Here is a 25,463-nt window from a genome sequence, read left to right as displayed (position 1 = left end):
ATCTATTTCTACTCTCAGGGAATCCAATCTTTAACAGTTACAGTCAATGCCGAGGGATCACACTTATGCACACGACCGCTGTTGTTTTATGGTACATTTTTCACGGATCCGTTGTTCCGCATGTGAGGTTTTTTTTTTCTGATTTAAGTCCTCTTCCGTTCCGTTATGGCACAAAACATATCCGTATGGTGTCCATATTTGATCCATTTTTTGCGGATCGGAAACGGAAACAGTAACTTATTAATCACCAAACACATGAGCAATATGGCCTGGGCATAGCATTTCTACAGTATGTATCCAGAAAATACGGATTAAATACGGATGACATACTGATGTGTTTCGTGTGCGTTCCATATATTTTGCAGACCCATTGACTTGAATGGGGCCTCGGACCGTGATTTGGGGACAATAATAGGACATGCACTACTTTTTTGCGGAATGGAAATACGGAAATAGGGAAACGGAATGCACACGGAGTAACTTCTATTGGAAGAGGAAAGAAAATACGTTTGTGTGCATGAGCCCTTATGGGTATAAATACTGTGATGTTCGTTAGAATATTTTATGTTACTTCTTTGATTATTTAGATGTGATCTCATACTCTGAGTGGTACTGCTTTCGTATTTTAAATGGCAATGGCACTCCAGAAAGTAAATAACATAAGAGGAACCACAGTCCAGTTGAGCATTTATTTGAAATGCTTCACCTGATATAGAACAGTTCTACCATGGGAAATTTCACCACAACACGTACATTGGGGATGTTTACAGCTAAAATTACCTTTATTAATACCTGATGTAAATAGTGATGACAGAGATTTATCAGAATTAGAGATGAGCAAATCGAAGCTGATGAAGTCGAAATTGTTCCGAATTTCAGGAAAAATTTGATTCTTAACGAATGAGAATTTCCTCGCACTTCGTGGTTAAGAATGGCAATTTTTCCTAACACGGCCGCTAGCCGACTACAATGGTGGCTACATGTGTGAGGACATGGGGCAAGGAACTCTCGGAAGGTGGGATGATTCATAATGCTATGCATGCAGCCAATTAGCAGCAAGCCCGGTGATGTCACAGCCCTATAAATACGGCGGCCATCTTAGAGTCTGCCATTCAATATCGTACTTTGTTCAGGGACAGATGTGTATGCAGGCGCTAGGGAGAGTGAAAGAAAAACTAATTGTTGGAAAAAAAATGGAAAGAAGCGATTTAGTAGTGCAGGGAAAGGATAGTAAGAGGGATCATTTCACAGGCAGGGAGAGACGTGTGCAGATGCTAGGGAGAGTCATAGGAAAATCCTCATTGTGAAAAAAAGCGATTTACAAATGCAGGGAAGCATTACTTGGGAATCCAGATAGTCTCATAACACAGCTCTGTCATTCCAGCAATAAGTTATTGGGGGGCAAGTGCTATGTTGAAAAGCCCTTAGTGGCTTTTATCTGTGGAAAAAGATAAATATATACGCAGGTCACTTTTGCTGTTAACTGCGCTGTAATCATTTAGTGGCCTATTTCAACACAATACGAGAAATATTTACGCAGGTCACTTTTGTTGTTATTTGCGCTAAAAGCGTTTCTTGTTGTATTTCACTACAATACGAGAAAAATAAACGTAGTTCACATTTAGTGTTATTTGCGCTAAAAGAGTTTATTGCCCTATTTCTAGAGAAAAAGAGAAAAATAAACTTAGTTCATATTTGGAGTTATTTGCGCTAAAAGCGTTTTTTGTCATATTTCACTCCAATACGAGAAAAATAAACGCAGTTCACATTTGTTGTTATTTGTGTTAAAAGCGTTTATTGCCATATTTCTAGAGAAAAATTGAAAAATAGACTAAGTTCATATTTGCTGTTATTTGCGCTAAAAGCTTTTCTTGTATTTCGCTACAATAGGAAAAAAATTAACGCAGTTCACATTTGGTGTTATTTGCGCTAAAAGCATTTATTGCCATATTTCTAGAAAAAAAGAGAAAAATAGACTTAGTTCATATTTGGTGTTATTTGCGGTTAAAGCGTTTCTTGTCATATTGCACTAAACATAGAATGTGTCGGCAGATAAGAACCATTTGGCCCATCTAGTCTGCCCAATATACTGAATACTATGGATAGCCCCCGGCCCTATCTTATATGAAGGATGGCCTTATGCCTATCCCATGCATGCTTAAACCCCTTCACTGTATTTGCAGCTACCACTTCTGCAGGAAGGCTATTCCATGCATCCACTACTCTCTCAGTAAAGTAATACTTCCTTATATTACTTTTAAACCTTTGCCCCTCTAATTTAAAACGGTGTCCTCTTGTGGTAGTTTTTCTTCTTTTAAATATGCTCTCTTCCTTTACCGAGTTGATTCCCTTTATGTATTTAAAAGTTTCTATCATATCCCCTCTGTCTCTTCTTTCTTCCAAGCTATACATATTAAGGTCCTTTAACCTTTCCTGGTAAGTTTTATCCTGCAATCCATGTACTAGTTTAGTAGCTCTTCTCTGAACTCTCTCTAGAGTATCTATATCCTTCTGGAGATATGGCCTCCAGTACTGCGCACAATACTCCAAGTGAGGTCTCACCAGTGTTCTGTACAGCGGCATAAGCACTTCACTCTTTCTACTGCTTATACCTCTCCCTATACATCCAAGCATTCTGCTGGCATTTCGTGCTGCTCTATTACATTGTCTTCCCACCTTTAAGTCTTCTGAAATAATTACTCCTAAATCCCTTTCCTCAGATACTGAGGTCAGGACTGTGTCAAATATTCTATATTCTGCCCTTGGGTTTTTACGCCCCAGGTGCATTATCTTGCACTTATCCACATTAAATTTCAGTTTCCAGAGTTCTGACCATTCTTCTAGTTTTCCTAAATCCTTTTCCATTTGGCTTTTCCCTCCAGGAACATCGACCCTGTTACATATCTTTGTGTCATTAGCAAAAAGACAAACCTTACCAGCGAGGCCTTTTGCAATATCACTTATATAGATATTAAACAAAATCGGTCCCAGTACAGATCCCTGTGGAACCCCACTGGTAACATGACCTTGTTTTGAATGTTCTCCATTGACTACAACCCTCTGTTGTCTGTCACTCAGCCACTGCCTAATCCACTCAACAATATGGGAGTCCATGCTCAATGACTGCAGTTTATTGATAAGTCTTCTATGTGGGACAGTGTCAAAAGCCTTACTAAAATCTAGATATGCGATGTCTACTGCACCTCCACCGTCTATTATTTTATTTACCCAGTCAAAAAAATCTATAAGATTTGTTTGACATGATCTCCCTGAAGTAAACCCATGTTGTTTTTCATCTTGCAATCCATGGGATTTTAGATGTTCCACAATCCTATCCTTTAATAGGGTTTCCATTAATTTGCCTACTATTGATGTCAGACTCACTGGTCTATAGTTGCTCGATTCCTCCCTACTACCTTTCTTGTGAATGGGCACGACATTTGCCAATTTCCAATCTTCCGGGACGACTCCTGTTACTAATGATTGGTTAAATAAATCTGTTAACGGTTTTGCCAGCTCACCACTAAGCTCTTTTAATAATTTTGGGTGTATCTCATCAGGCCCCTGTGACTTATTTGTCTTTACCTTAGACAGCAAACTTAGAACATCTTCCTCTGTAAAGATACATGCATCAAACGATTTATTAGTAATTCTTTCTAGTGGAGGTCCTTCTCCTTTTTCTTTTGTAAAAACTGAACAGAAGTATTCATTAAGGCAGTCGGCTAGCACTTTATTCTCTTCTACATACCTTCCGTCCTTTGTTTTTAATTTAGTTATTCCTTGTTTTAATTTCCTTTTTTCATTTATATATCTGAAGAATGTCTTATCCCCTTTTTTTCATAGACTGAGCTAGTTTTTCTTCTGCCTGCGCTTTAGAAGTTCTTATAACTTGCTTGGCCTCTCTCTGCCTAATCTTGTAGATTTCCTTATCTTCATTGCTCTGGTTTTTTTTATAATTACAAAATGCTAGCTTTTTATTTTTAATGATTTGGGCCACTTCTGCTGAGTACCACAGTGGTTCCCTCCTTTTTTTGCTTTTACTGACAAGTCTAATGCAATTTTCTGTTGCCTTCAATAATGCACCTTTTAAGTAGTCCCATTTCTCCTGGACTCCATGTAATCCGTTCCAGTCTGATAAGGACTCATTTATGACTAATTTCATTTTTGAAAAGTCTGTTTTTCTAAAATCTAAAACTTTTGTTTTTATGAGAAAAATAAACGCAGTTCACATTTGGTGTTATTTGCGCTAATAGCGTTTATTGCCATATTTCTAGAGAAAAAGAGACAGTTCATATTTGCTGTTATTTGCGCTAAAAGCGTTTATTGTCGTATTTCACTACAATACGAGAAAAATTGACGCAGTTCACATTTTGGTGTTATTTGCGCTAAAAGCGTTTATTGCCATATTTCTAGAGAAAAAGAGAATAGACTTAGTTCATATTTGGTGTTATTTGCGCTAAAAGCGTTTCTTGTCATATTTTACTCCAATACGAGAAAAATAAACGCAGTTAACATTTAGTGTTATTTGCAATAAATGCATTTATTGCCTTATTTCTAGAGAAAAATAGACTAAGTTCATATTTGGTGTTATTTGCGCTAAAAGCGTTTCTTGTTATATTTCACTCCAATACGAGAAAAATAAACGCAGTTCACATTTGGTGTTATTTGCACAAAAAGGGTTTATTGCCATATTTCTAGAGAAACAGAGAAAAATAGACTAAGTTAATATTTGCTGTTATTTGCACTAAAAGCGTTTCTTGTTATATTTCACTACAATATGAGAAAAATAGATGCAGTTCACATTTGATGTTATTTGCGCAAAAGTGTTTATTGCCATATTTCTAGAGAAAAAAAGAAACATGGACTTCGTTCATATTTGGTGTTATTTGCGCAAAATGCATTTTCTTTCATATTTCACTCCAATACAAGAAAAATAAACGCAGTTCACATTTGGTGTTATTTGCGCTAATAGCGTTTATTGCCATATTTCTAGAGAAAAAGAGACAGTTCATATTTGCTGTTATTTGCACTAAAAGCGTTTCTTGTTATATTTCACTACAATACGAGAAAAATAGATGCAGTTCACATTTGATGTTATTTGCGCAAAAGTGTTTATTGCCATATTTCTAGAGAAAAAAAGAAACATGGACTTCGTTCATATTTGGTGTTATTTGCGCAAAATGCATTTTCTTGTCATATTTCACTACAATATGAGAAAAATAGACGCGGTTCACATTTGGTGTTATTTGCGTTAAAAGCGTTTATTGCCATATTTCTAGAGAAAAAGAGAAGAATAGACTTAGTTCATATTTGCTGTTATCTGCGCTAAACGCGTTTCTTATTTATATTTCACTACAATACGAGAAAAATAGATGCAGTTTACATTTGGTGTTATTTGCGCTGAAAGAGTTTCTTGTCATATTTCACTATAATACGAGAAAATTAGATGCAGTTCACAGTTGGTGTTATTTGCGCTAAAAGCGTTTATTGTCATATTTCTAGAGAAAAAGAGAAAAATATTTGCAGTTCACTTTTTCTGTTATTTACTTAGAAATCATTTAGTGGCCTATTTTAGTCCAATACGAGAAATATATACGCAGTTTACTTTTGCTGTTAGTTACGCTGAAATCATTTTGTTGCCAATTTCAAATCCTTTAGTTCATGGTAAAAAAAGAAAAATATATTTGGTGCTTTTAGGGGTCTTTTAATTTGCTTTTAATTTATTTAGTTCAGCTAAAAGTATGTGAGATAGAGAAGTGCCAGGCCCGGCACAGGAAAGTGTCAGAGGCGTAAATTATTCTGGTGCAGGCACAGGTCACAGCAGAGTAAGGGGGCGTAGCAGCAGGGGTTTCTTCCCGAGGCCTCAGGTCCACATGTCAGCTAGCGGTCATGTCTTGACCAGCAACCCAGCGGTTCTTGATTGGTTGACTGGATCTTCGACTTCTTAGCAAGTGACTGTAGCACCAACAGCCTGAGTCTAGAGTCGCTGATGAGCAGCTTTTTTCACCCGCATAGTGAAGAACTACTCACCAGCCGCAGCAGGTAGACCTGGAGCAGGACCTGAACCAGCAGGTGGTGGCATATTTTTATTGACAGCACCCTGCCAGCTGTCATAGAAGATCCGCTGGACTACTGGGCAGCCATACTGGTTTTGTGGCAGCAAATGGCCGAGTTTGCCCATGAAAAGCTGACCTGCCCGGCCAGTAGTGTGGCATCAGAGCGGGTGTTTAGTGCGGCAGGGGCCATAGTTACCCCAAGAAGAACTCAAAATGTGTAGAGACTTACTTTTGTCAAGATGAATCAGGCGTGGATCAGCCAGGATTTCCACCCACCATAGTCTGATGCATCAGATTAGATTGTCTATCTCCACACTATGTCACCGTGCCACTCTGTGGTATAATACTTCTGCTGCTGTTGCTGCCATCTCCACACTATATTGCCATGCCACTCTGTGGCCTCCTGATGCTGCAATCTCCATACTATGTCACTGTGCCACTTTGCGGCCTCCTGATGCTGCCATGTACACATTATGCCACCTTGCCACTCTGTGGTATCATGCTGCTGCTGCTGTTGCTGCCATCTCCACACTATGTCACCTTGCCACTTTGTGGCCTCCTGATGCTGCCATGTCCACACTATGTCACCTTGCTACTCTGTGGTATCATGCTGCTGCTGTTGCTGCCATATCCATACTATGTCACAGTGCCACTTTGTGGCCTCCTGATGCTGCCATGTCCACACAATGTCACCTTGCCACTCTGTGGTATCATGCTGCTGCTGTCATCTCCACACTATGTCATCTTGCCACGCTGTGGCCTCCTGATGCTGCCATGTCCACACTATGTCACCTTGCCACTCTGTGGCATCATGCTGCTGTTGCTGCCATCTCCACACTATGTCACCGTGCCACTCTGTAGCCTCCTGATGCTTCCGCCACCTCCAGTGTCATTGTGCCACTTGGTGGTCTCCTCATGCTGCTTCCACCTCGCCACTATCTCATAGGGCCACTCTGTGGACTTATGCTGTTATCCATCTCCCCACTCTATGATGGGGTCGCTATTGTCCTTGTTTGGCTTTCTTGAAATCACCATTTATTTGACCTTTCTTCTGAACTGTCAGAAGGAAGGAAAAATGAGACGCACAACGGATCCTGTCTGTGTAGCAGCTGTAAGGCCCGTATGGTCGCATCAGAATTGGCTTATGATTTGGTAGCCAAAAGAAGGAGTGGGTACAAAACACAGAAGACATGCAAATATTACCTTTACGTGTCATCTCTGTTTTAGATCCACTCTTTTTTTTTGGCATTACCAATACTCATGGATTACTAAGCAAATGCTGACCGAGTGAAGGCGTATGCTCCCCAGACAGGATCCTTTTTTTGTGGGTTATTGTTCTGACGGATCAGAGGAAGGGCAAATTAATAAGTGACGTCAACACAAACTTACTGCTGACACCCTCTCCACTCTGTCGGGGACTCTACTTGTATAAGCGTTTAATAGAACAGGTTCTGTAGACATCTATGTGGAATCAGCTGGAGAGGGTGTAAAAGGAGTGCGTTTCTTCTTGACACTAACATGGACCTGTAAGGCTGAGTTCATACTTGAGTTATTTGGTCAGTTTTGATGAATTTAAGAATACTTTCTTATAATTTTAATCAAGTTTTGGTTCAATTTAATATTAAATATTTAATGATTTTTAATAATTACATGTTGTCTAAGACAGGAGAGAATTGGCCAGTCTTCTGTTTATTCAACAACATAGTGTTGCGATGGAGAAAGCATGCAAAGAAAACAACTCCTCTCCACCTGGAGATGAATTCTGTCAATTTTGCTGCAAGTGCAGTATTGGCTGCTTATCGACCAAGATACTTCTGGGGGAAACCTTCCTGGCATGAACAGGCCTCCAGTATCTACAGACAATGATTAGACAAATAAAATTGCAAGGGAAATAGCTCACCTCCTCACAATCACAGAAAGGTGCTCAGATCTATATTGATTCACCCTTCAAAAATGTATATAATATCTAGTACTAGAAGATTGGTACACTCAACATATGTGACATAATGGACAGGTCCGAATCACAACAATTTATTATACACACAAAAATGGTAATATACTGATAAAATAAATAAAACAATAATAAAATAATCTGCCTGGATATACAAGTATTGTGCAATGTGGCAGTGGGTATCCAATGGCTATCTCAATAAAATTTGCATCTTAGAATGTATTACACCATTAATACCCTATAACCAGTAACTGACTCCTGTTAAAACTTAACATCGTCAAATAAGTCCACCATTGTTATTAGCATGGATATAACAGCATTAATTATGTCCTTTGATAGCAGCAATGCAGGGAAATTGTTATCTCGCCACTGCAATGAGGTCAGTGATATAGCCAAGATGAAAGTTGGTTGGTGTTACTTTAAATGTGGTTATGTCCTTTTATGCAATATTTTTCACTGGTCCTCTAAGTCTTGGAACCGGTAATGATAACCCACTATTGTGGGCTTACCTTCCCTTGTCCTGGCTGATCGATAGTATCGTAGTATTTTTCGGGGCCCGCTGGACACCGGCGTCCCGGCTGTTTCTCAGTCGGCGTCCCACGTGTGTTCGGAAGATGGTTGATATTCTGGAAATGACATAGCCGGCAGACAGGACTGGGACTTTCGATTTTTCTTAGTCCGGATCCTCGATCCAACGCTCGCTAATATCGAAGCGGTAATCATATACAAACTTACAGTGCACTGTTAATCCTCAGGTCCATTCTTTTAAAAAAAGGGTCATATCTCGATTTTATGCCAAACACGTTTTGGGGACGACTCTCCCCTTCTTCAGTGGTAATGACCCTTCTGTAAGAATTGTGGGTTTTTATACTCTAATTGGTTGTCTCCAAAAACTGGTATGGATTATTTTTGATGCCATTCTTATGGATTTTCTATATTTGTTTTTACTTGATTTTTGATAAAGAGTCTGTTTATCATTTTTGTTGGTTATGGTTTCCATTTCTTCGGTTTTGCACTCGATTTTTTCACTTGCGGTTTTGTTGCGGTTCTTGTTCGTTTTTCTCTTAATGGTGCGTTTTTTTTAATATAAGTTGGAGTTTCTTGTATTGCACATACTCCATAAAAAAAAATTGTATTGAACATACTTTTTTGATTTGTATATCACTTGTACAACATATTCAATGTATCTGCCATTAATATCAGCTTATATAGATTTTTTATGCGATTCTAGCAGTTATGTTGCTTACATAAAAACATTAAAAGGCATTAAAACTTTCATTCATATGATGTGATGGTAAACCCACTAAATTCAGACCTATGTTTGTTCCCAATGTGGATTCTCATATTTCTATTAAGTTTTGTGTACATGTGAATGTGATTATATTCCCTTTTACATTCCATTTATCTACTTGCAGTTTTATTGCGGTTGTTATGCGTTTTTTAATATGTTGCTTCTATGAGAAATTAACCTACTTTGTATATTTAGCCTCATTGATATCAGCTAATATAGATTTTGTTACAATTTTATCGATTTTACTGCTTATATACGGAACATTAGAACTTTCATTCGTATGATACATATTTATCTGTTGTGTGGGTTTTTGGGATGTTTGGTTTTCATGCGGATGGATACCATCTTGCAGGATGGAAAGGGTGCACAGTGGGAACAAGATATTATAAGTCCTAGGCTGGGGGAGGACCTGGTCCTATAGCGGCACTATATTGACGATGTTATTTTCATCTGGCGAAAAGATGAAAATAGCCTGCAACAATTCATGGAAGAGTTAAACAACAATATATACAATTTACGCTTCACATCAGGAATAAATACAGATAGAGTAGATTTCTTGGACATTCAGATCACTAAGAGAGAAAATAAATATATATGCAATACTTATCATAAACCTACAGCTAAAAACGGATTCATTCTCTTTTCGAGTTGCTATCTACCCAATTGGTTTACCAATATTCCTTTCGGAGAGTTTCGACGCATTAGGAGAAACTGCACGGAAGATGATAAATTTGAAGAAGAGGCATCTATAATGAAAATGCAATTCAAAGAAAAATCATACCCAGATAAAGTATTGGGAGAAGCCCTTGAAAAAGTGAGAGGATTAGATAGAAAGTCCTTCTTTGATGAGAAGAAAATACAAAAGCAAAATAAAAATTCTGAGTTCAGAATGATCCTCCCATACAACGTACTATCCAGACAAGTAACAGGAATTATTAAACGTCATTGGCACCATTTTCTCCATGACAAAACTTATCGGTCCTCTATTACCGACAAAGAATTATTAGGAACACCATACTAATACGGTGTTGGACCCCCTTTTGCCTTCAGAACTGCCTTAATTCTACGTGGCATTGATTCAACAAGGTGCTGATAGCATTCTTTAGAAATGTTGGCCCATATTGATAGGATAGCATCTTGCAGTTGATGGAGATTTGAGGGATGCACATCCAGGGCACTAAGCTCCCATTCCACCACATCCCAAAGATGCTCTATTGGGTTGAGATCTGGTGACTGTGGGGGCCATTTTAGTACAGTGAACTCATTGTCATGTTCAAGAAACCAATTTGAAATTATTTGAGCTTTGTGACATGGTGCATTATCCTGCTGGAAGTAGCCATCAGAGGATGGATACATGTTCTCATTCTGTTTACGCCAAATTCGGACTCTACCATTTGAATGTCTCAACAGAAATCAAGACTCATCAGACCAGGCAACTTTTTTCCAGTCTTCAACAGTCCAATTTTGGTGAGCTCGTGCAAATTGTAGCCTCTTTTTACTATTTGTAGTGGAGATGAGTGGTACCCGGTGGGGTTTTCTGCTGTTGTAGCCCATCTGCCTCAAGGTTGTGATTGTTGCGGCTTCACAAATGCTTTGCTGCATACCTCGGTTGTAACGAGTGGTTATTTTAGTCAACGTTGCTCTTCTATCAGCTTGAATCAGTCGGCCCATTCTCCTCTGACCTCTAGCATCCACAAGGCATTTTCGCCCACACGACTGCCGCATACTGGATGTTTTTCCCTTTTCACACCATTCTTTGTAAACCCTAGAAATGGTTGCGCGTGAAAATCCCAGTAACTGAGCAGATCGTGAAATACTCAGACCGGCCCGTCTGGCACCAACAACCATGTCACGCTCAAAATTGCTTAAATCACCTTTCTTTCCCATTCTGACATTCAGTTTGGAGTTCAGGAGATTGTCTTAACCAGGACCACACCCCTAAATGCATTGAAGCAACTGCCATTTGATTGGTTAACTAGATAATTGCATTAATGAGAAATAGAACAGGTGTTCCTAATAATTCTTTAGGTGAGTGTATACCAAAGCACCCAATTTAGGCATACAAATTGCGCCAACGGTTTAAAAAAAAGCACAAAAAAACAAGTCAAAATTGGCTAAAACCTGATGGCTTTTTTAGATGTGGAAGCTGTATGGTTTGCAAGAAAACTAAATTTCCAAAAAAGACAACAGAAATTTCCTCGACCCAGAATTCATTCTCCATGAACATTAAACATTTATTAACGTGTAACTCCTCCAGTGTTGTCTATCTGATCCAATGCCCATGTCCAAAACAATATATTGGCAGAACAAAAAGGCAGCTCAAAATTAGAATATCTGAACATCTAAATAATATAGCAAAAGGCTGTGAAAACAATGCCCTATCCAAACGCTTCAAAGAAGTGCATAACAAAAACTGTAGCGGTCTGTCCTTTTTGGCATTGGATCAGATAGAACATGACTGGAGGGGAGGCAATCACATTGAGAAAATGTCTAGGGCTGAATCAAGACGAATCTATACGACTTTGGCAGCCTCATACCAATGGGACTAAACGCTGATTTGGAAATATTTGGTTTTCTATGAATTTATGGGGCATTCGCTTGTCTGCCGACGGAGGATCGCATGTCTGGCTGTTTATCAGCACTGCGATCCTCCTTTGGAGATGAGCGCATGCACCCTTTCCATCCAGCAAGATGGTATCCATCCGCATGAAAACCAAAAATCCCCAAAACCCACACAACAGATAAATATGTATCATACGAATAAAAGTTCCAATGTTCCGTATGTAAGCAGTAAAATCGATAAAATTGTAACAAAATCGATATTAGCTGATAGGCTAAATATACAAACTAGGTTAATCTCTCATAGAAACGACATATTAAAAAACGCATAACAACCGCAATAAAACTTCACATGTACACAAAACTTAATAGAAATATGAGAATCCACATTGGGAACAAACATAGGTCTGAATTTAGTGGGTTTACCATCACATCATATGAATGAAAGTTTTAATGCCTTTTAATGTTTTCATGTAAGCAACATAACTGCTAGAATCGCATAAAAAATCGATATAAGCAGATATTAATGGCAGATACATTGAATATGTTGTACAAGTGATATACAAATCAAAAAAGTATGTGCAATACAAAAAAATTTTTATGGAGTATGTGCAATACAAGAAACTCCAACTTATATAAAAAAAAACGCACCATTAAGACAAAAACGCACAAGAACCGCAACAAAACCACAAGTGGAAAAATCGAGTGCAAAACCAAAGAAATGGAAACCATAACCAACAAAAATTATAAACAGAATCAAGTAAAAACAAATATAGAAAATCAATAAGAATGGCATCAAAAATAATCCATACCAGTTTTTGGAGACAACCAATTAGGGTATAAAAACCCAATAATGCTTACAGAAGGGTCATTACCACTAAAGAAGGGGAGAGTCCTCCCCGAAACGCGTTTGGCATAAAATCTTTTTTTAAAAAGAATGGACCTGAGGAATAACAGTGCACTGTAAGTTTATATACGATTACCGCTTCGATATTACCGAGCGTTGGATCGAGGATCTGGACTAAGAAAAATCGAAAGTCCCAGTCCTGTCTGCCGGCTACGTAATTTCCGGAATATCAAACATCTTCCGAACACACGTGGGACGCGGACTGAGAAACAGCCGGGACGCCGGTGTCCAGCGGGCCAAGAAAAATACTACGATACTATCGATCAGCCAGGACAAGGGAAGGTAAGCCCACAATAGTGGGTTATCATTACCGGTTCCAAGACTTAGAGGACCAGTGAAAAATATTGCATAAAAGGACATAACCACATTTAAAGTAACACCAACCAACTTTCATCTTGGCTATATCACTGACCTCATTGCAATGGTGAAATAACAATTTCCCTGCATTGCTGCTATCAAAGCACATAATGAATGCTGTTATATCCATGCTATTAACAATGGTGGACTTACACTCACCTAAAGAATTATTAGGAACACCTGTTCTATTTCTCATTAATGCAATTATCTAGTCAACCAATCACATGGCAGTTGCTTCAATGCATTTAGGGGTGTGGTCCTGGTCAAGACAATCTCCTGAACTCCAAACTGAATGTCAGAATGGGAAAGAAAGGTGATTTAAGCAATTTTGAGCGTGGCATGGTTGTTGGTGCCAGACGGGCCGGTCTGAGTATTTCACAATCTGCTCAGTTACTGGGATTTTCACGCACAACCATTTCTAGGGTTTACAAAGAATGGTGTGAAAAGGGAAAAACATCCAGTATGCGGCAGTCCTGTGGGCAAAAATGCCTTGTGGATGCTAGAGGTCAGAGGAGAATGGGCCGACTGATTCAAGCTGATAGAAGAGCAACGTTGACTGAAATAACCACTCGTTACAACTGAGGTATGCAGCAAAGCATTTGTGAAGCCACAACACGCACAACCTTGAGGCGGATGGGCTACAACAACAGAAGACCCCACCGGGTACCACTCATCTCCACTACAAATAGTAAAAAGAGGCTGCAATTTGCACGAGCTCACCAAAATTGGACTGTTGAAGACTGGAAAAATGTTGCCTGGTCTGATGAGTCTCGATTTCTGTTGAGACATTCAAATGGTAGAGTCCGAATTTGGCGTAAACAGAATGAGAACATGTATCCATCATGCCTTGTTACCACTGTGCAGGCTAGTGGTGTAATGGTGTGGGGGATGTTTTCTGGGCACACTTTAGGCCACTTAGTGCCAATTGGGCATCGTTTAAATGCCACGGGCTACCTGAGCATTGTTTCTTACCATCTCCATCCCTTCATGACCACCATGTACCCATCCTCTGATGGCTACTTCCAGCAGGATAATGCACCATGTCACAAAGCTTGAATCATTTAAAATTGGTTTCTTGAACATGACAATGAGTTCACTGTACTAAAATGGCCCCCACAGTCACCAGATCTAAACCCAATAGAGCATCTTTGGGATGTGGTGGAACAGGAGCTTAGTGCCCTGGATGTGCAGCCCTCAAATCTCCATCAACTGCAAGATGCTATGCTATCCTATCAATATGGGCCAACATTTCTAAGGAAAGCTATCAGCACCTTGTTGAATCAATGCCACGTAGAATTAAGGCAGTTCTGAAGGCAAAAGGGGGTCCAACACCGTATTAGTATGGTGTTCCTAATAATTCTTTAGGTGAGTGTATTTGAGGATGTTAAGTTTTAACAGGAGTCAGTTACTGGTTATAGGGTATTAATGGTGTAATACATTCTAAGATGCGAATTTTATTGAGATAGCCATTGGATACCCACTGCCACATTGCATAATACTTGTATATCCAGGCAGATAATTTTATTATTTTTTTATTTTATCAGTTTATTACCATTTTTGTGTGTATAATACATTTTTGTGATTCGGACCTGTCCATTATGTCCCATATGTTGAGTGTGTGTCACGAGTAGGAGGTCCCAGGAAAGACCACCGCGTCGTCAAGCAATAAACAAACGGAAATCAGGTACAGACACACAAGAGTTTATTGGACAAACAAAAACCAGGGAAGGCAGCACAGACAAAACATGAGCTCTATGTACCGTCAGCACAGTGGGAGAAAACCCCCACTGCGCCACTGTCTAGTAATACTCCGGAGGGGCGTGACTAAGCAACTCCTGGTATTCACTAGAGCCCCAGATGGTAGGGTTAGGCTTTGCAGCAGGAAGTTGCCAGGGTCCACTCTGGAGCGTGAACTAGACAGTGACAGCAGGAACGAATGGACAACAGGTACCAGAAGGTACCGACGGCACATAGGCATACATAACATAGACAGGAAAATACAAACAGGGCAACTAATAACACAAGCAGGAGTACATAGCAAGGAAACAGGAGTGACAATGAGCAGAGAAAGTCGCAAGGAAACAGGAGTGACAATGAGCAGAGAAGGACTTTCTCCACCAGTAGTAAACTGCATGGCCTTACCCATGGCACTCTGCTGCAAAGAAAGGTGCAGCAAGGGCTTGCTGAACAGAGACATGAATAAACACAAGGTACCTAAAAGATAACTGGCAGAACAGATAACAGAAACACAGGAAAGAGGACATCAAAGAGGACGGGAATGAACAAGTAGGAAACCCACAGAGCACAGACAGACAGACACGGATCCCATGGGTCAGCAGCATGGGAGAGTGAATACAAACACTAGCAGGACAAGACAACACACACCAGGAGAGCTGACACAGAACTGAGGAAACCTCAGCCTTATATACAGGTTCCATGGGTGCAGAGAGGCCACACCCATGGAGCAGACAGAGAGGATTAACTCCTAATAGGAACACAGGGGAGTTAACCCATACAGAACCACAAATAATACACAGAAACAAAACTTCAGCGAGGAGCTCCGAACGAGCAAGGACGGAAGGTCACAGCCAGAGATAGTGGCTGTGACAGTGTGCCAGTCTTCTAGTACTAATGATTAGACAAAGCTTCAAGATAGCTTGGAGCCAGGAAGAGTCACAAAGTTAGTGAAGATTCAAACCCTCAAATAAGCCCCAATCTCATTGTCCGGTGAAAACATCACGGGTTCCCAGTCATCATGGAAATTAAAAGGAGGGCATATTATATTTAATTAATTTAATAATAAAATATTTAATACATTTACTAATAAAATTTTAATTTTGCCTACTACAGGAGATAATCGGCCAGTCTTCTGTTTATTCAATGACGTGGTGTTGCCATGAAGAAAGCATGCCAAGAAAACAATTCTTCTCCACCTGGAGACGAATCCTGTCAAGATCAATGCAAGTGCGGTATGGGCTGCTCATCGACCAAGATACTTCTGGGGGAACCTGTCTGGCATGAACGGGCCTCCAGTTGTTACAGACAATGAGAAGACAAAGCTTAAAGATAGCTTTGAGCCCGGAAGAGTTGCAAAGTTACTCAACATTCAAACCAACCAACCAGGCCCCTGTATCTTCATTCGGTGAAGACATCATGGGTTCCCAATCATCATGGAAATCAAAAGGAGTGCATCCTGTGGTGCACGGAGATGGATAGGGTCTTCGGATTACCCCTACACGTCTCAGAAATGAACCGCTGCTCCCGACAGCTGCTCCTTGGAAGGTTATCCTGCATCTATTTGCCCCACTGAAGGATTATTTTGAAAGTGCGTAGAAGCCACCACAGGGCCCAACACTGCAAATTTATCATGGAGACACCAGATTTTACAATATTAAATTATTATTTTGTGCATTAGCAATACTGATGGATTATTAAGGAAATGCTGACCGACAGGATCCGTTTTTTGGGGGTTATTGTTCTGACGGATCAGAGGAAGGGCAAATTAATCAGTGACGTCAACACAAACTTACTGCTGACACCCTCTCCACTCTGTCGGGGGGCTCTACTTGTATAAGCATTTAATAAAACAGGTTCTGTAGACATCTATGTGGAATCAGCTGACGAGGGTGTAAAAAGAGTGTGCTTCTTCTTGACGCTAACATGGACCTGTAAGGCTGAGTTAATATTTGAGTTATTTGGTCAGTTTTGGTCCCGTGACTGCCCAAATAAGTGAAGTTTGCAGTGATTCTAATAGTGCCGCCTGTCATCTGCATGTCATACTGACTGACAGTATTATTTCACTTCCCCAGCACACTCCCTATGCGTGTTACTGCAAGGCACAGTGCTCTAAACCCATATAAAGGCTCTATGCAGCCCGGAAATAGCAGTTTTTTATCTCGATTTGTCGCGAATATATTCGGATCAGCCGAATCAAATTTTTTGGAAATTTGCTCATCCCTAGTTAAGAGTAAGTCAACCATTCCAGTACAGCTGGATTGTTGGTCAAAACACAACAGCGGGATGACAGTTGCAGCTCTGTTGCTGTGGCTGCTACCAACCCCCCTTCTTCTACTGCTACTTGTGTTGGCTACAGTAACATTCTTGCCACTGCCTGTTCCTTTGGAGGGCCAAGGAAACTGTCTGTTGGCCATAATGTTCAGAAACTCTATGAGAAATGTAACAGATTAACTGGGAATGAGGCAGCAGTTCAACAAGCTGCACACAGCGTTTTATTAGACCACCCTTTAGTACTGAGGCGCAGTAATTCTATGTATAAACTAACATATTAACTGAGAGTGTAGCAGTAGTTCAACAAGATGCACATGATGATTTCACTCAACCTACAGTATCTCTGCTGTCTCAGTATGCTCTCCCTACAGTCTCTAAAAACTCCCCCTATGATCTCCCTGTACTCTCCCTATCCAATATCCTTCTATTAACAGTTTTCACCAACACTGTCCCTAGTGCATAAGCACTTATGTCTCTCCCTAAGCTCTGCTCACAGTGAAATGGTAAGAAGTGGCCAAAGGAGGAAAAAGGCGCTCATAGGGTGAGTAGGTTCAGAACAAGCTTCCAAATACAGGAAGAGTGGTACTGCTCACCTGTTGTTGTTGCACCTAATGTTCGGTGCAACTATACTGGAGGTGAGTAGGAGTGGTTTAGGTGTTGCTGGTTGGTGCTGCCGGTTACGTCCGTGTTCACCTTTGGCGGGGGCCAAGCCGCCGTCCGGGTCAGTGTATGAAGTATGTATCCACTGGACTCTGGGGTCGAGTGGAGGGTGGACCATAGGCGCAAAACACAACCAAAGTTTGTTTCAAACCAATAGGTTTTTTTAAATTGTTTTTGTTATCGTGACAACGCGTTTCGGGGTACTGTGGACCCCTTTTTCAAGTCTGTGAAAATGCTGCTGATGGAAATTGCGCTGCTTCCAGCTTCTGGCACGTGCAGCATCTGGACGCCGCACGTGCCAGAAGCTGGAAGCAGCGCAATTTCCATCAGCAGCATTTTCACAGACTTGAAAAAGGGGTCCACAGTACCCCGAAACGCGTTGTCACGATAACAAAAACAATTAAAAAAACCTATTGGTTTGAAACAAACTCTGGTTGTGTTTTGCGCCTATGGTCCACCCTCCACTCGACCCCAGAGTCCAGTGGATAAATACTTCACAGTGAAATGGCAGAGACCATGCGGAGTGAGGGTTTTATAGGGCTGTGACATCACAGGGGAAGGCTACCTGTGGATTGGCTAGCTGCACAGAATTATAAAGTTATATCATAACCACTGGCTTCTTACTTCCACTTTGTAACACGAGCAGCAGCCATTTTAGAAAAAAAATATTTTGTTACCACGAAGAACAAAGAAATTTGGGTTTGTACGAATCAAATTTTTCCTACATGTCTTATCAAATTTAAATTCAGTCAACACTACTGTATAGCCAAGATAAGCAAAAATAAATAAATAAAATATATATGTGTGATGAGTTATTGTGAATGAGATGAGTGAGAGAAAGCCTGTATGTGCACTGATTAACCCATTAGTATCCTATTGGATCTGTGTGTTCGGGCTCTTTAGCAGCAGTTTTCCCCCAAAAATAAAAGGACCTATTAGAATCAACTTTTTTTAAACAGTTTAAGGCTACTTTCACACTAGCGTTAATATTTTCCGGTATTGAGATCCATCATAGGGTCTCAATACAGGGAAAAAACGCTTCAGTTTTGTCCCCAATCATTGTCAATGGGGACAAAACGTAACTGAACAGAACGGAATGCTCCAAAATGCATTCCGTTCTTTTCTTATACCGGAGAGCAAACCGCAGAATGCTGCGGTTTGCTTTCCGTCCTGGGATGCATGGAAAGATCCGTTTTCTCTGACACAATCTGACACAATAGAAAACCGTCTTCCCATGACTTTCAATGGAGTTCACGATTGATCCTTCTTGGCTATGTAGATGCAAATTGTTGTACTATCAGTAACGGAAGTGTTTTTGCTGAGCCCTGCAGAATCCAGCAAAAATGCTAGTGTGAAAGTAGCCTTAGCTAAATAGTTGTTTTAACCAAAGTATACTACAAAAAGGTTAGTGTGAATGTGTCCTTGCAAAGTATATAAGGGGAGATTGATCACACTGGTGTAAAGTAGAACTGGCTTAGTTGCCCATAGCAACCAATCAGATTCCACCTTTCATTTTCCAAAGGAGCTGCGAAAAATGAAAGCTGGAATGTGATTAGTTGTTATGGGCAACTAAGTCAGTTCTACTTTACAACAGTTTGATAAATCTCCTCCATAATGTGTATCTATATTGTTGCTTTAACCCATAGATGACCTCCGCCGTACATGTGTGGCGCTGGTGGACATGACTTAAGGACCAGCGCCGTACATGTACTGCAGGCTGATCAGACAGGTGCAGGAGCTGCGCCCTCCCGATCAGCAGCATGGACCCAGCAGTCACTGAAAGCCGGGCCCCTGTTCCATATGCCAGCATCAATGAAAACACTGTTGCCGACGTATTAACCCCTTGTATGCTGCGGTCAAAGCAGACCGCAGCATGGTTCCCTTCACTTCCCCATCGGGTCCCCGCACCCAATGGCAGAGAAGGCAGCCCGATGCCTTCCATAGGCATCAGGGCTTGCCTTCTACGGAAGCCTGTGAGATCCAGCCCCTTAGGCCCCTTTCACATGGGCATCGCAGAAGATGCATGGATGCATTGCGAGTGCATTGCGGGAAACCCACGCGAGTACGCACGCAATTTCAGTCAGTTTTGTCTGCGATTGCATTGCGTTGTTCAGTTTTTTCCGCACAAGTGCAAACCATTTTAATGCGTTTTGCACGCGCGTGATGAAAAACTGAATGTTGGTGCCGAGGCCCGAACCCGAACTTTTTCACTGAAGTTCGGGTTTGAGTTCGGTATTCTGTAGATTTTATTTTCCATTATACAGTAACTTGATTGTGCAGCCATTATCGTCTTCTTTCTTCTTCTTGCAGGACCTGCAAAAGGACCTGCGGTGACGTCATCGCGCTCACCATGAAAAGTAGTCATATTTGGTATTGTTGCATCCGTAACGACCTGCTCTATAAAAATAGCACATGATCTAACCTGTCAGGTGAACATTGTAAAAAAAAAAAAAAAAAAAAAAACGGTGCCAAACCAGCTATTTTTTGTTACGTTGCCTCACAAAAAGTGTAATATAGAGCAATCAAAAATCATATGTATCCTAAAATAGTACCAACAAAACTGCCTTCTTAGCCCATAGTTTCCAAAATGAAGTTGATTTGTTGAGGCTTCTACTCTAGGGGTGCATCAGGGGGTCTTCAAATGTGACATGGCAACTTAAAATTATCCCAGTAAAATCTGCCCTCCAAAAACCATACGGCGCTCCTTTTCTTCTGTGCCCTGCGGTGTGCCCATACAGCATTTTATAATCACAAATGGGGTGTTTCTGTAAACTACAGAATCAGGGTAATAAATGTTTTGTTTGGCTGTTAACCCTTGCTTTGTTACCTGATAAAAATGGATTCAAATGGAAAATCTCCCAAAAAAGTGAAATTTTTAAATTTCATCTACATTTTCCTTTAATTCTTGTAGAACACCGAAAGGGTTAGCAAAGTTTGAAAAATCAGTTTTGAATACCTTGAGGGTGTAGTTTTTAAAATTAGGCCATTTATGGGTGGTTCTATTATGTATGCCCAATAATGACTTCATAACTGAACTGGTCCTTAAACAAGTGGGGTTTGAAATTTGGAAAGTTGCGAATTTTTCAAATTTTTGGGAAAATTTGTGATTTTTTATAAATAAAAATGAAAAATATTGACTGATATTTACCACTATTATGAAGTACAATGTGTCACGAGAAAAAAATCTCAGAATGGCTTGGATAAGTAAAAGCATTCCAAAGTTATTACCAAATAAAGTGACATATGTCAAATTTCCAAAAAACAACCTGGTCCTTAAAGGGCTTCTGCAGTTTGTTTAAACTGATGATCTATCCTCTGGATAGATCATCAGCATCTGACCGGTGGAGGCCCGACACCCGGGACCCCTGCCAATCAGCTGTTTGAGAAGGCAGCGGCGCTGGCAGTAACGCCGAGGCCTTCTCACTGTTTACTGCTGGCCCAGTGACGTCAGTGGCTAGTATCAACTGGCCTGGGGACGGCTAGATGCTGATGATCTATCCAGAGGATAGATCATCAGTTTAAACAAACTGCAGAGCCCCTTTAAGGTGAAATATGGCAGGGTCCTGAAAGGGTTAAAGGGATTTTGCCAAGTCAGAAAGTTACATATTGTAAAAGCTCCATTACATGGGCTAACAATAATTATCAGGAACACTCGTTCATCGAGTGAAATCATTGTTGATTTGCACACCAATTTACTGTTTTTGGGCAGCAGATTCTTCTGTGTAAACATGGATATGCTGCCCAGAAGCAGTGAATCTTTATGGGAACAAGCAATCATAGAAGATATGATTGTTGTTTTAAATGCATCTCTCTATTGCAATTTACATTGTTTATATGGGGATTCAACTTATATTATACATATATATATATATATACATACTTGCACAATACTTACACATCCAGATTTTTTCTCAGATTTCAGCTTTGGAGATCTTGATACAGAATTAGAGGACTCATGATAGAAGAAAGAAAGACTCAACATTATTCTTTTTGTATTGCAAAAATAATTAAAATTATATATATATATATATATATATATATATATATATAAATAGATAGATATATTAGCAGTCTTAACATTAATACTGCAATCCCAGTCTTGTTTTAGAAAATAACCAGTCTCATAACACTCATATAGCCTTATCTGGAGCCAGTGGGGGATGTGCAGGCTGCAGGAGGAGAGAGGAGACACAGATCCTCCTAAAGGCCTCTTTATGCTGCTTAATTGAGCAGACTATAGTCGGGACAGATGTGTTACTTCCTGACAGCTGTCTCTTTGTCAGCAAAAGAGATCTCTGCATTGACATGCAGCAATCGCCTCCACAGTATTGGGAGGAATGATCACTAGTGTTGCGCTAGCATGCTCGGCCGAACACCAGTTCGGCTCGAGCATCGCGATGCGCGGCCCCCCCCCTGTAGAATACCTCATGTGCTCGAGTAAGTGTATTTAAATCCAATTTAGCCTCTATTTCTTAAAAGTTTCTGCCAGGATTTGAACTCACAACCTTTTACATTAGAGGCAAGGACTTTAACCACTCAGCTATAAAGCTGAATGATAAACTTTGTCAGAAAAACCTCATAGCAGTTAGTATGTAGTAAGTATTCCTATACAGCAGAAGTATCATTTCATATTTCACTGCAGGTTAACATGAAACTGTATAGCTTAGTGGTTAGGATTCTTGGCTCTGATGTAGAAGGTTGTGAGTTCAAATCCTGGCAGAAAATGTTCAGAAACAGAGGCAAAATTTCATTTAAACACATATATACTTTTATATATATATATATATATATAAACATTTTTAGCCATAATATATTTACATATATTATAATATATAATAAATTATTATAAATGTAAATATATTATGGCTAAAAACATCAGTAGTAGTTTCCCACATATTATGCATTCATATACAGTTGCAAGAAAAAGTATGTGAACCCTTTGGAATGATATGGATTTCTGCACAAATTGGTCATAAAATCTGATCTGATCTTCATCTAAGGCCTCATGCACATGACAGTTGTGTGCATCCGTGGCCATTGTGCCGTTTTCCGTTTTTTTTCGCGGACCCATTAACTTTCAATGGGTCCGTGGAAAAATCGGAAAATGCACCGTTTTGCAGCCGAGACCGTGATCCGTGTATCCTGTCCGTCGAAAAAATATGACCTGTCCTATTTTTTTGACGGACAACGGTTCACGGACCCATTCAAGTCAATGGGTCCGTGAAAGAACACGGATGCACACAAGATTGGCATCCGTGTCCTTGATCCGTGGCCGTAGGTTACTTTAATACAGACGGATCCGAAGATCCGTCTGCATAAAAGCTTTTTCAGAGCTGAGTTTTCACTTCGTGAAAACTCAGATCCGACAGTATATTATAACACAGAGGCGTTCCCATGGTGATGGGGATGCTTCAGGTTAGAATATACTAAAAGAACTGTGTACATGACTGCCCCCTGCTGCCTGGCAGGTGCTGCCAGGCAGCAGGGGGCACCCCCCCCCCTGTAGTTAACACATTGGTGGCCAGTGCAGCCGCCCCCCCCCTCCCCTGTAGTTAACTCGTTGGTGGCCAGTGGGCCCCCCTCCCTCCCCTGTAGTTAACTCGTTGGTGCCCAGTGTTGCCGGCCCCCCTCCCTCCCCTGTAGTTAACTCATTGGTGGCCAGTGGGCCCCCCCTCCCTCCCCTGTAGTTAACTCATTGGTGGCCAGTGGGCCCCCCTCCCTCCCCTGTAGTTAACTCGTTGGTGGCCAGTGGGCCCCCCCCTCCCCTGTAGTTAACTCGTTGGTGGCCAGTGGGCCCCCCTCCCTCCCCTGTAGTTAACTCGTTGGTGGCCAGTGGGCCCCCCCTCCCTCCCCTGTAGTTAACTCGTTGGTGGCCAGTGGGCCCTCTCCCCTCCCTCCCCCTCCTAATTAAAATCTCCCCCCCCTATTATTGGTGGCAGCGGAGAGTACCGATCGGAGTCCCAGTTTAATCGCTGGGGCTCTGATCGGTAACCATGGCAACCAGGACGCTACTGCTGTCCCGGTTGCCATGGTTACTTAGCAATTTGTAGAAACATTATACTTACCTGCGAGCTGCGATGTCTGCGTCCGGCCGGGAGCTCCTCCTACTGGTAAGTAACAGGTCATTAAGCAATGCGCCGCACAGACCTGTCACTTACCAGTAGGAGGAGCTCCCGGCCGGACGCAGACATCTCAGCTCGCAGGTAAGTATAATGCTTCTACAAATTGCTAAGTAACCATGGCAACCGGGACTGCGGTAGCGTCCTGGGTGCCATGGTTATCGATCGGAGCCCCAGCGATTAAACTGGGACTCCGATCGGTACTCTTCACTGCCACCAATGATAGGGGGGGAGATTTTAATTAGGAGGGGGAGGGAGGGGAGAGGGCCCACTTGCCACCAACGAGTTAACTACAGGGGAGGGAGGGGGGCCCACTGGCCACCAACGAGTTAACTACAGGGGAGGGAGGGGGGCCGGCCGCACTGGCCACCAATGAGTTAACTACAGGGGAGGGAGGGGGGGCCCACTGGCCACCAACGAGTTAACTACAGGGGAGGGAGGGGGGCCGGCCGCACTGGCCACCAACGAGTTAACTACAAGGGAGGGAGTGGGGGCCCACTGGCCACCAACGAGTTAACTACAGGGGAGGAGGGGGGCCCACTGGCCACCAATGAGTTAACTACAGGGGAGGGGGGGCGGCCGCACTAACCACCAATGTGTTAACTACAGGGGGGGGGCTGCTGCCTGGCAGCACCTGCCAGGCAGCAGGGGGCAGTCATGTACACAGTTATTTTAGTATATTCTAACCTGAAGCGTCCACATCACCATGGGATCACCTCTGTGTTAGAATATACTGTCGGATTTGAGTTTCACGATGTAACTCAAATCCGAAGGTATATTCTAACATAGAGGCGTTCCCATGGTGATGGGGACGCTTCAAGTTAAAATATACCATCGGATTGGAGAAAACTCAGATCCTATGGTATATTAACTCCTGACTTTACATTGAAAGTCAATGGGGACAGATCCGTTTGAAATTGCACCATATTGTGTCAACGTCAAACGAATCCGTCCCCATTGACTTGCATTGTAATTCAGGACGGATCCGTTTGGCTCCGCACGGCCAGGCGGACACCAAAACAACTTTTTTTTCATGTCCGTGGATCCTCCAAAAATCAAGGAAGACCCACGGACGAAAAAACGGTCTTGGATCACGGAAAAACGGAACCCGTTTTTGCGGACCACAAAAAAATATGGTCGTGTGCATGAGGCCTACGTCACAACAATAGACAATCACAGTCTGCATAAACTAATAACACACAAAGAATTAAATGTTACCATGTTTTTATTGAACACACCATGTAAACATTCACAGTGCAGGTGGAAAAAGTATGTGAACCCCTAGACTAATGACATCTCCAAGAGTTAATTGGAGTGAGGTGTCAGACAGCCAACTGGAGTCCAATCAATGAGATGAGATTGGAGGTGTTGGTTTAAGCTGCCATGCCCAGTTCTGGGTTTGCTTTTCACAAGAAGCATTGCCTGATGTGAATGATGCCTCGCACAAAAGATCAGAAGACCTACGATTAAGAATTGTTGACTTGCATAAAGCTGGAAAGGGTTATAAAAGTACTCACTGCATGCAACTGGACAGAATTTGTAGATGGTCCTGGAT

General features: G+C 41.4%; 1 protein-coding gene across 4 annotated transcripts in view; it reads right to left on the bottom strand.

Moving 5' to 3' along the window:
- Window positions 1-25,463, bottom strand: part of LOC120998086 (muscular LMNA interacting protein) — a 401,012-nt gene that overhangs the window by 244,015 nt on the left and 131,534 nt on the right. For all 4 annotated transcript variants that reach the window (XM_040428571.1, XM_040428572.1, XM_040428574.1 and 1 more), the window contains one exon: window positions 21,685-21,741. In XM_040428571.1, coding sequence (XP_040284505.1) covers window positions 21,685-21,741 — 57 coding nt within the window. The remainder of the gene's footprint in view (window positions 1-21,684; window positions 21,742-25,463) is intronic.

The sequence above is a fragment of the Bufo bufo genome, chromosome 4 (assembly GCF_905171765.1).
Source record: "Bufo bufo chromosome 4, aBufBuf1.1, whole genome shotgun sequence".
NCBI lineage: Eukaryota > Metazoa > Chordata > Amphibia > Anura > Bufonidae > Bufo > Bufo bufo.
This window is presented reverse-complemented; position numbering and strand designations above follow the sequence as displayed.